The 12,768-nt window shown below is 36.9% G+C and overlaps 1 protein-coding gene across 8 annotated transcripts in view; it reads right to left on the reverse strand.

The window, feature by feature from the left end:
• Positions 1 to 12,768, reverse strand: part of ATM (Serine/Threonine-kinase ATM-like protein) — a 308,602-nt gene that overhangs the window by 270,959 nt on the left and 24,875 nt on the right. For 7 of the 8 annotated variants that reach the window (XM_089999875.1, XM_089999874.1, XM_089999876.1 and 4 more), the window contains 2 exons: positions 2,763 to 2,888; positions 2,544 to 2,671 (listed from right to left, as the gene is read on the reverse strand). In XM_089999875.1, coding sequence (XP_089856001.1) covers positions 2,544 to 2,671; positions 2,763 to 2,888 — 254 coding nt within the window. The remainder of the gene's footprint in view (positions 1 to 2,543; positions 2,672 to 2,762; positions 2,889 to 12,768) is intronic. The other variant, XM_089999877.1, reaches the window with a different exon arrangement.

The following is a 12,768-nucleotide window of genomic DNA, read 5'->3' on the forward strand; positions in this document are numbered from 1 at the left end:
TTGCATATGAATGGCAAAAGTAATTATTGGTTATGATATGCATTGGATTATCGTGCTTATGTCTTGCGCATGGAAACTCATGAAATTTATTACATGCATAAATATGATCATGTGCATATTTGAGAGTTTATACCTATGATGGATCATGAAAAATGCATGTTGTAAGCATTTGTTCGTATGCATATGCAATTTGTTTTATATGTGCATTATTGTTGTGTGTATGAACGTGCATTATGAACATGCTAAATAATTGTGTGTGTGTGTGTGCATGTTCACTAAAGATTTTCCTTATTCATTGGTGGTCAGATGTAAACCATTGTAGGTTGTGTGGGCCAAGAGCATGTGTTGCTCCAAGATTTGTTTATATGCATTGCAAAATTCATTCTGAAATATTGGTTTTCTAATTTAATTGCACTGTTAAAAGTGTAATGGGTCAGTTCCCGTGTTAGGTTTACATGTTGATTTGCAAAATGGTTTTTGTGTAAAGAACTTAACTTTTGTTAAAAGATAAAAGAGATAAACAGTGTAATTAATTTTCTTTCTGGATGTCCTTTTAATAGTGTGAAAATCCTCAATGGCGGTTTTGGGAAAACCGTGAGGATACTAAAACTCCATGTGTGTTTGTACCCCTAAAGCTGATATGGTGGTTTGCCTCCCGGACACGATTTTAAGGAGTTTTCAGCTACTTTGCCTTGGGGTTATGTTATAGACACAGCTGTTGTTTTTGTATACCAAGAAAGTGACATAAATGGATGTTGATTTCTGTGGTGTCCCGACATTAGATGTTGATGTCTAATGTTTCGATGGATGGTGTTGATTCCTTATATCGGTCAAGGAATAAGTATGGAACCCAGTAATAAAATATTATGTTAAGCTACAATTGAGAACCTATCTTGGACTTCGGGAATTGTTGTGTCTGTTTTGAGTATCCGCAGGTTTAATGAAAAGTAAAACTAAAATTGTGTGCATTTAATAGGGACATGCATGCAAAAGAGAACTCCGATAATAACTTAATAATTTCTTCATGCATGTATATTGGAATCATGCATACTTATGGTTCTGCATTAGTTCATGTATTCTTACTTTTTTTATTTCATGTGAGATATTGTTATTGCATGATAATTGTTTTTAAATGTTTGAATGGTAATTGAATTATGAGATTGTTGTAGTTATGTTCCTCTGAAAACTTGAATGAATTTGATTTATACTTTTTGTTGCCTATTTGGATTTTTAGAGGAATTCGTACAAAGAATCTTTGATTCTTACCGAGTATTTCCAATGTTTTTCACAGGACCTGGAGCTTAGTGACGAGGATGACTACATCAAGGAGCCTACGAAAACGCGTGACTTCTAATATTTCTTGACAGTGTGGCTTTAGATTTTTATTCTTTATTTTAATTTTGTTCTCAGACATTGATTTATTGACTAATAAGGTTAGCTATTTGATTGGTTGGTTCAATGTAAAGATCACTTATGGTTTGGAAGTTTAGTTTGTAAGGCCCCAGATCCTTGGGTTTTGGTTTCCGTAATTGTTTTAAAATAAAAATAAAAAATTTTACTTTTCACGGAGATGAGTTGGAGTCATTACAAGAGGACATTTAGTAGTTTAATATGGAAGGAGCGAGGTAGATGATGAAGACCCCATGTATCTTGGAGACGATGTGTATCTCGAATGAGGAGAAGAAGAAGATTATTATGATTATTGAGATTTTATGTAATATATTTTAAAAAACTTGGTTATTTAACACTTAATTGTTCATAAACTTGATTATTTTGTTTTTGTTTTTGTTTTTGTTTATGTAATATGAAAGTACGAGTCTTGTGTCATGTTCTTCATTGCAAGATATTTAATATTTTGCATTGTTCGTGTGAGACATCCATGCAATATTATCTATGATTCTATATTAGTTGATGTTTGATGATGCCTTATGCGGCTCGTAGACATAAATACTTCATATGTGATTTTATGGTTGTATTTTGTGCAATTCATTATTGTTTCATGTGATATTATTTTTTTAGAATTTTTGCTAAATTTTTCTTGATTTTTTTGGATTTTTTTGAAAAATCTTTATTAAAATTTTATGATATCTTTACGATATGATAGAATATGGTGTAACTATTGGCCCGACCGATATGGGTAACGATATGATACAACCTTGATCTAAACTGTGAGATCCACACGAAAATGCATCTGTGGTGAGATTCTATTCACCAAAGCCAAATTTTCAGTACACAAATCAGAACCAAATTTTCCTGCTCCTTTCCATGCCAGAGATCTTTCTGCACAGAAAGAAACTTGTATTTTTCTGTTGTAAAACAGGAATAAAGAAAGTGGCGAGTAAGAAGAGAAAGGAGAAGAGAGAGAACAAGGCATGCTTACACTGGATTGAGAGGAGTCCGAAAAAGGGGGAAAAGGAGAGAATAGAAAGGATGACAGCACAGAAAACAAAAACTTATTTGACAATAGTCAAGTTCTTTATGAAAGCTAAAACCTGCAGTAACATTAGGAGCATAAGATAATAGATTGAGTTTTAGAAGCTTACCATACATCCTTAAACAGCTGCTCATGGCCATCCCATGTTTGGAAAAGCAGACCCACATGTCTTGCCAAAAATAGACGCACTCTAAAGTCAGTGTCTTGGAGCATTGCAAACAATTTATCAATCATACCCTGTTGAATGTAGAAAGGAAGCAGTCATGCATGTTGTATAGTTCTGAACTTTGAAAAAGGCAATTCAAATAGCTCATTGCTAGCAGAAAACCTCAGCCATGCAAGGATCGAGACGAATTAAGCAAAATATGCAATCTATTAGCTTGACACGAACAGGCCACTCAAAAAATCGCACTTCTGCCACCCTAATTAGCAAATCCCCCAGAGTTGCATAGTTCTGTATTTCATGATCAAAAGAGCACATTAGTGAGGCAGAGAAGCAACAAGCTCATTATGAGTCCTCACCACAGGAACTTCTTTTTAATCCAACTCTAAAGCTAATGCATGCTCTGACAAGGACTATGACAGACAGTAGCATTATATATGCAATGATCTGAAAATTGCACATAGTATGGCATCACCTAAGTTGGAGGCCTTCAAGTAACATCTAACAACAGACTATTTTGATTTTTCAGAATATCGATAAAATTGTTCAATTTCTTTATTGAGTAGAAAAATTGAGAAATCACAGTAACCAGCACAGATAGGGATGGCAGCTGACCGGGAGAAAGGGGGCCCTGCCCCACCTCACCCCATTTGGACCGGGGATGGAGGTTAAAATCAAAACCCGTGCGGGGATGGACTTACTCTTGCCCCCTCTCCACCTCACCTCGCCCAGCCCCGATCCCCGTTAAGAAAATTACTATTATACTCTTTTATATATATATATATATATATTACCAACCCTAACATAAAACCCTTTCTCGAATCTCTCCTCTCTCCTTCCTCTAACGACCCACGTGAGCTTTCATTTCTCTCCTCTCCTTTCTCTCCTTCCTCTAATGGCGGAAGGCGGCAGCGGCGGAAGGATGGGGAAACGGGGCCCCGTGCCGCCTTGCCCCGTTTGGACCAGGGATGGAGGACATGAAACAGTGAATGGACCGGGGATGGAGGTTAAAATCAAAACCCGTGTGGGGTTCAAGGAGGAGGAGGGCAAAATTTTGAGACGGGACAGGGGTGGAGACTTTGTCACCCGCCCCGCCCCGCCTCGCCCCGGTCCACTGCCATCCCTAAACACAGACAACATGAAAAATAGTTTAAGCAGATACTGAATACAGTGATTATCCTAAACACCAAAATGCCCTGGAACATTAGCAAATATTAAATGGCATTTTATCTAGTATGCAATCATACTTGCCAATAAATTCTCAAGTCAAAAAGAGTACAAAAACTGCAGAAAAGGAAAAGCATAAAGAGTAAAGCACATACATGTGACACTCCTATCAAACCGATGATAATGACACAACCTAGGTAATCAAGGATGTTTCCCAAAACATGAAAAAAGCCAAGGTACAGAAGTTGAGTTTTGAAAAGGAACAGCAGATTGAAAAGATGATTGTGTGGCAGGCAGATCCGTTCAAGTATAACAGGAGAAGGTGAAATAGCAATAAACTTGTCTCATGTGAACTCACAAGAACGAAAAAAAAATGATAGGCCATGATATGATAAACTAGTTGGCATCAATAGATGCAAAATGTCAAGCATGTGAACTGCATAGAAACTCAAACAAACACAAAATGTAAGTATATCTTTAGAGAAACTGATTTGTGCGTTAGACAAAAAGCAGTGTAAAGTTGCACAGATTTTTCATTGCTTTAGCCAAATCTGGGCCCATATCAACCAAGAAGGTGCATAGGGATTTCCTGTATATCATTCTAAAATCTGTAGTTACCAAATCTTGTGTGAGATGAAAGATATTACAAGGATGGCAGTTCTGTAATATTGTGTGAATTTATTTTGTCATATATATATATATATATATATATATATATATATATCAATATCCAGATCCGTGCTAGACACCATATCCGAACGTGTTGTTTATTATTATATTTTTCTTCTTGACCTAAATGCTAAATCTTTGTGACCCTCAAGATCTGATTTTCCTTTCTTCAGGTAATCATCTATTCTCTTCAACTTCTTCTCCTTCAAAGTTTCTTCAAATCAGACCTTTCTTTTGAAATCTGTGTTTATTTCCTCTCGTTATTCTTGATTCCCATAATTATTACTTGATATTTCCTCTCTTGAATTCTTGGGTCATGTTCCTCTCAAAAAAAATGTGTTTGAATCTTTATCTTCCTAAGTTCCTAACACGTTCCTCGCTCAAAATGTGCTTGGGTCACTTTTTTCTCTAAATAAAAAAAAAGTGTGGTATTATTGCTCCCTACTCTATTTCTTTCTGATCGAATCTGATTCCTTTACATCACACGATTTGATATATGACTATGGTGTGATTACAACCCAACATCGATATCGATATGTTGCTTTGCTGAAAAATATTATTAGTCATTATTGGTAATCGTTGAGTTCTGGTTTAATCTGATCTCAAGAAAAAAAACAATTGTGGCTTATCGTGTGACATTGTCTTTGCTTATTATCGTTTCATGCACATGATTTGTTGTGTGATATCATTTTTTTTATTATCATCTATACCCGTGGTTTTATCGTTCCATACCCGTGGTTTTACCGTTTGGCATTGTTTCGTTTCATTTATTTCTCATGGATCCAAATTTTTCCCAAGGGTCTATCTATGCCAATTTTCTTAGTCAATTGATCTCTGAAAAACTCAATAACTCCAACTTCCTTACCTGAAAAAGGCAAATCGTTCCTTTTACTAGGAGTCAGGATCTTGCAAGTCACCTAGATGGATCAGCAGTTGCTCCATCTGAGTTTCTTGTGTAGGAAGTTAAAGATGACAAAGGGGTTGTCACTGCAACCAGAACTCGTAATCCAGATTACACCATCTGGATAAAGAAGGGTCAGGATTTAGTTGCATACATTACTTTCACTCTATCTCAGGAGGTATTAGTAAGAACACCATATGACTGAAGTGCCATGGTGTTATGGAATACATTGATGCAGACTTGCAAGTTCATTTCAGATCAGTTAGCATTGATTGGATGAGAAGTTTCTGAGAAAGGCAAAATTCAGCAAGCCTTTGTTGGATTGGGACCTGAATTTCAGGTGTTGTCCACTACCCTTCAGTAAACTGAGATTGTTTGTAGTTTTGATAATCGGAAGGCTAAACTTATTAGGTATGAGATGTCATTAAAGGGAATGCAGCTGAAGCATATTCGGATGATGTGTTGGTTACGGGAACATTTCTTAATCGTGGACGTGGTAGAGGCAGAGGTTTTTATCAGAAACGATGTGGAATACTTCCTACTCCCAATAGACCCCTTTTTGCAGGAAGAGGTACTTCCAACAACAATATCCCTACGTGCTATATATGCAAAAAGAAAGGTCATGTAAAAGCAAAATGTTGGTTCAAGGATGATATGAGATATAATCCTAAAGTGAATGGTAAACCTATGTCTAGTGATCAAGGGCAAAACAAGGGACAAAATGATCCTAACAAAGAACTTCTTTTGGGTGCACTTTGTGGGATGAGTTTTAAACAAAATGATCAGGGTGTTTGGTATGTGGATTCAGGGGTTGTCAGTCATGTCACAGGTGTTGCAGGTAAATTCTCTAAATGAATTCCTTATTCTAATAAAAATAACATTGTTACTTGAGATGGTAGATGTCATCCCATCACACACTCTGAAAATATTCTCATTCCTCTGTCTAAATCTCATCCCATTCAGTTGTCCAATGTGTTGCCAAGTCTTTCATCGATTTTGGCAGAGCATTTTTTATTTTTCAAAAAGGAAAAATATTAAATAAAGTGAATCTAATTGAGTGTTTTTGTAAAATTAATTTTTAATAACATTTTTTTAAATAGTTTTTGAAAACATAGTCTTTTTGAATTTATGAAAAGATTAGAGACTTTTTTTAGAGATTTTATTTAAAACCCCACTAACCCTAAATTAGGTCAATAAAAAGAATAAGTTAGAGAGGAGGGGGCGTCTCTCTCTCTCTCTCTCTCTCTCTCTCTCTCTCTCTCTCTCTCTCTCTCTCTCTCTCTCTCACCTTGGCTCTCTACCTCTCTCTTCCGTTCTTACTTTTTCCCTTCTTCTTCTTCCTTCTTCCCTTCTCGTCACCGGCTTCTTTTTCTTCTCTAATCGGAGGGCAAAGCCACGTGCAGTCAACGTGGAATACCGCTCTTTATCTCAACCCATCCATCGGAGGCAGACCATCAGGTACTCCTCTTCTCACTTTTCTCTTTGCGTAGTATTGCATGCATTAGTTTTCTTTGTTTTTATTTTTTTCTGTTTGATGCATAATAGAAGTCCCTGCTTAATTAAATTTCTTTTAGTATAGGTAGTTTGCTTTCAGTTTGATTAAATAGAAAAGAAAAAAATATATCGTGCAGGCTGCTTGTTAGATTTTTGATTGGCCGATCTGATCACTTGATCAGATCTGATCAAGTCTGTTGCCGGTAGCAGGCAGACTGATCTGCACATCGGCTAGAGCAACCCGGCTGAGACCTATCCAGTCTCAGATCTGTCAGCAGCATAGGCGCTAATCAGTTTTGGCCGTTGATCGGACCAGACCTGATCAAGTCTGTCAAATATTAGCCATTGACCTGTCCCGTATAAGTGGACTACCAATCTGCGTTAACAGGCACCAGACCCAACCTGATTTGCTCTGTCGGATCAATCAGGTTGAACCTACTCGGTTTGTCCTATTTGATCAAAGCTTTAGATTTGCTGACAACCGAGCCCAGGGTCTGCTGTTTATTTTTTGGTAGTAGACTGGATAGCCCAGTAGCCTGATATGTTGAGTCTGCGGGTTAGCAGCATTTGCGAAATACCCAGGTCAGCATAGACTGCATCATAGCGTGCGTTGATCAAGTTTTTTCTAGCAGATTTTCCTTTTAGGTCACGCATGTGTGAGTTCCAGCGATTCAGCGAGATCACGTTGACCGACTTCCAAGCCTGCACTGATCAAATATTTCCTGCGTCAGTTAGTTAGCACATTCTAATTCTTTATAGTGTTAATCATTTAAAAAATGTTGCATTGTTTTAGAATAGTTTGAATTCTAGTGTAGTTAATTAGTTGATTTAGTATTGTTGTCACAGGCCTATTTCCTTCAATAGGCCAGCGCAGCGCGACGGTCCTTCCTCACCGTCGCAAGCCTACTTGTCGCTCGCTTGCCAGTCGCAAAAGCTTGTAATCAGAATGCAAGAGAGCAAGAGAGAATAGAGAGAGAATAATTGCAATCACAAGAAGCAATCACGAGGGTGAACAAAAGAAAGCTCAACGCATTTGATTCATTCACAAATTTGCTCGCCGGCTATTACAGTTCAAGTATTCAGGATGCCCCTTCGGGGTATTGATTCACCTGAACCGGGCAGCTTACATCAGACTCAACAAAAGCAAAACAGACTCTAGACGCAACTTTACACTGTAAGTCACAAGGGAACAATTGCATCGTTAGTAGTTAAATATGTTTTACTTTTTTTATTTTCAGTAGTAGCTTAGATCAGATTTTTTTATTATTTCATGTCATTAAGTAGGTAGATTGAATTACATTTTCTTATAGTCAGTTAAGTTTAGAATTGCATATTCATTTAGTTGGAGTTTGTTTTGTTTGTTTTACTGTCAGTTAGAATCTTGAATTTATTAGTTTGTTGCAAGTTAGTTAGTTTGTTAAATTCAGTTGAGTTTGTTCTTGTTACAACTAACATTTTTTTGGAATAGTTCTCTGCTTTTGTGTTGTGTTTTGTTTTTGTCTTTTTCAGGTTTTGCGGGTAAGTTCTCTTGTGTGAAGGGCCCTCCAAAGATCCTCTCAGGAACGTGCCCTTGAGAAAGGGGCCATTAAGCCTGAAGATTCAGATGTAGCATCCAAGCAAGAAGAAGGCTAGATCGCGAGGAGAAGAGAAGCCTGCAGATTTTTCCCTTTCTTTATTTTCTCTTTTTGTGGGCCAAAGGGCCATTTATTTTAAGTTGGATTGTAATAAGGTCTTTTTATTTTTTAACCCTCCGCAGAGGGTAGCACATTTTATTTGCTTTTCATTTCAGATAGTAAAGATTGTTTTGTGTGAGGTACAAAAGTCTTTTTAAACACATTCCCTATGTTCGACCCGGACTTCAGCACTTGTGTAAACCGGAATTTAAGATTTGATGTACGGTTTGCACAAACAAACTTTATTGAAAATATCTTTTAAAATACTTTCTCGAAAAGTTGCATCACCAATTCCTATATTGAATTTATTTCATCTCTTGTGTATGTTGAGGATCTTCAAACGAGAAAGGCTTTCACTAAAGAAGAAATATGTGGCAACATATACATCTTCAAAGAAGATCCCTTGAATGCCCGAGCTAAGAGTCTAGTGATAGTCTATGTTCTAGTTGTCAAGTTTGCAAAAGTCATGTACTTCCATTCAATTCATATAATAAAAGGGCTTCAAGACCATTTGAAATTATTCATTCTGATGTATAGGGACGATCTCCACTTTTCGTTTTCTTGTAGTGAATATTATATTTCATTCATTGTGATTATTCTCGTTACTCTTGGATATTCTTCTTAAAACATAAATCTGAAGTTTTTGGTGTGCTTTCAATAGGCTCACTGATAAAGACCCCAACCAAAAGCTTCAACAAGAGTTGATTATCCGATAGCAGATTTTCAACCGAATGCTTCGAGGCCCAACATTTTCTTTCAAAGATATGAAGGAGAGTACGATCTTGATCCCTATGGAAAATGAATCAGCCACGGTTGCTTCTGTTGATAAGATTTTTATAAAACTATGGACCGAGGCGTTTCACACAGTTGTTCACATCATAAATCCATTGCCCATGAAACTCTTGCAGAATAACTCTCATTATTTTATGTTATTCGAGAAGCATCCAAATTATAATGAGTTATAAGACTTATATTTATTGCTTTGTTAGATATACTGATGACTACAAAGGTTATTTATTTTGACAATGTACCAATAATTTCAGGCAGATTTAAAGAAGGGTGTGTGTACACAAAACGCAATCAGAGTCAACAGCAGCCAATCTCGAGTGACCAACAGCCACGGTCAGATCAAGGGAGTCAACTCGAGCCACTGAGAAGGTCAAATAAGGTGAGACATCCAATTGAAAGATGGATAAGTTGTGAAAAATTCATCATAGATTTTCAATGATTTCTCACTCAGATTGAGATGCAGCAAGAACCCAAAACGTTTCAGCATGCAGTGCAATCAAATAGGTGGATAGAAGTCATGAATGAAGAGATTGTGGCTTTATATGAGTGTCAGACTTGGGAGATAGTGAAAAGACCACCTAATAAAAATGTAGTTGGCTCGAAATGGGTGTATAAAATAAAATACAGACCACCATTGAGAGATACAAAGTCAGGTTGGTAGCAAAAGGGTTTACACAGGAGTATGGACATGATTCTGAAGAAACTTTTAGTCCTGTTGTTAAAATAGGTACCATTTGGATCATTTTATCCTTAGTAGTACATCATGGATGGAAATTAAGTTAATTGGATATGAAGAATGCATTTTTGCATGGGCATCTTAAGGAAGAAGGTTAAATGAAGCAGCCACCACGGTATAATGAGGATGATCTAAAGGCTTATGTTTGTAAATTAAAGAGTCATTTATGGGTTGAAGCAAGCTTCGATATCTTGGTTTGAAAGTTTTTCTATTGTAATTCAAAGATACGGTTTTATTTATTCCCCTCTAGACCATTCACTCTTCATTTATAAAGGTAACAATTTTATTAGTTTACTTTTTATCTATGTTGATATAATTGTTACTAGTAGCCATGATGAACACATTAAGAAGATGAAAGTTTTCTTAAATAAACATTTTAAGATAAAGGATCTTGGTCTGTTGAGATATTTTCTTGGTATAGAAGTAGATCGAAAGGATGATTCCCTCATCCTTACATAGCATAAATACATGATGGATCTCCTTAATAAAACAGGGATGAAGGAATGCAAACCAGTTGCAACACTTGTTCCTATCCATCAAAGATTGGGTGCTAGTGAAGGAGAATTATATCAAGACCCAATAGAGTTCAGAAGTGTAGTTGGAATGTTACAATATCTTACATTCACTCGTCCGGACATTGTATTTGTTGTCAATCAGGTGTCACAATTTATGCATTAACCTAGGCTGTCAGACATGGAGGTTGTAAAGAGAATCCTGAGATATTTAAAGGGTACTCACGAGATGGTTTGTTTTACAAAAAAGAACGTGATATGAAGATATGATGATGGTCAAGGCATATTCAAATGTTGATTGGGCTGGTGATCCTGATGAAAGAAGATATGTTTCTGGATACTGTGTTTTTATTGAAAGGAATTTTGTCTCATGGAGTAGTAGAAAGCAGAAGGTTGTAGCAAGGTCAAGTATGGAAGCAGAATATCATTCTATGGTTGTTGTTACTGCAGAAGTGACTTGGATCAGACACATGTTATATGATTTGGGAGAAGTTGTTCCCAAATCACTATTGTTATGTGACAATCAAGGGGCTATCAATATTTCAATAAATCCTATACAGGATGGGAAGACAAAACATATTGAAATTGATCAACACTTCATTCGTCAGAAAGTGGAGGATCAAGAGATAGAGACAAGATATGTACGAGCTGAAGAGCAAGTAGCTGACTTATTTACCAAAGGCCTCACGAAACAGATTTTGGTACTTAAGAAGCAAGTTGTCCAAGGTTGATACTCATGCTCAACTTGAGGGAGGCTATTACGTGAGGCTGGAGATCCAGATCCGTTAGACACCATGTTGGGACGTGTTGTTTATTATTACATTTTTCTTCTTGACCTAAATGCCCCTCCTTAGTATTATTTGTATCATATGTAAATGGGGGAATTTCCGGTATATAACCTAAGTCACAGGGACTCGACAAAGTAGGTGTCGCACCTGCGTCGACACGACGCGGGTGTGGCACTGGGTGCGGTCAACACGACCCTGGGTGCAATCAACGCACCCAGGGTCATTTTGGTCCAATGTTTTGGACGTTAAAAAAAATTGATGAAAAATGAGGATTAGGGCAAAAAATTTGCCCTAATCTCCTCTCCCGCGCAACTCAGCTCGAGTCCTCCCGACGGCACCTCCTCTCCCTCGTCGCAGGTACCCTCTAGCTCCCTCTCTCTCTCTTCTTGTGTCGACAATGGAGGGGCGGAGCCCCCCTGCAGGGGAAGAATATGAGAAGAGAAAGACAATGACTGATTCTTGTGCAGTTAGTGTGCCATTTTCAAGCCACCAAGAAGATGTTGAAAAAAAAAGTCAATGTAGGAGGTAGAGGAACGATACAAGCAGCATTCAATACATATAGAAGAAAAGAATTGGACAGAAAAGTTGGGAGATATTTTTATTCTAGTTCACTCGCAAATGTGGAGAGGTTGTTGGAGATTAATAAATATTCATGGGAGCAAAATGAAGTTTCTATTGTGTCTGATGGATAGACAGATATTCAAAGGTGTCCACTGATCAATTTCATTGTTTCTTCGCTTAGTGGTCCAGTATTCTTGAAAGCAGTTGACGCATCTAGAGAATATAAAAATGCAGAGTATTTGAAGGGGTTGTTTATAGAAGTCATAAAAGAAATAGGTGATAAGAATATTGTACAAATTATTACAGACAACGCTCCAGTTTGTAAAAGTGCAGCGTTGAGTTTGGAGAGTGACTACCCTCATATTTTTTGGACTTCATGTATAGCAACGGCTTAAATATGGCCCTAAAGAGCATATGCAACCCCAAAGAAGAAGAAAATTCACAAGCATATGTTTTATGTTCATGGATTGAAGATTTAAAAAGAAATGTCAAAATCATTAGAAATTTTGTTGTTAACCGCCATTGTGCTAATGCTATATTTAATAGGCATTCTGACTTGAAATTGTTGAAGGTCGTAGAAACACGTTTTGTGTCCATCATTGTGATGGTGAAGAGGATTAAAAAAGTGAAGGATGTTTTGGTTAGCATAGTGACTGATGAAAATTGGATATTCTATCGTGTTGATGATGATGACAAGGCTTAAGAAATTAAGAAATTCATTGTTGATGATGAGTTTTGGGACAAAGTAGTATACTTTCTTTAATTTACCCAACCTATTTGGGAAATGTTGAGAGAAGTTGATAAGGATGAGCACATGCTTCACAGAGTTTATGAAATGTGGGATAATATGATTGAAAAAATACAAGATGTTGTTTTCAAGC

This window comes from Nuphar pumila, chromosome 3, assembly GCF_984573655.1.
Source record: "Nuphar pumila chromosome 3, dmNupPumi1.hap1.1, whole genome shotgun sequence".
Lineage (NCBI taxonomy): Eukaryota > Viridiplantae > Streptophyta > Magnoliopsida > Nymphaeales > Nymphaeaceae > Nuphar > Nuphar pumila.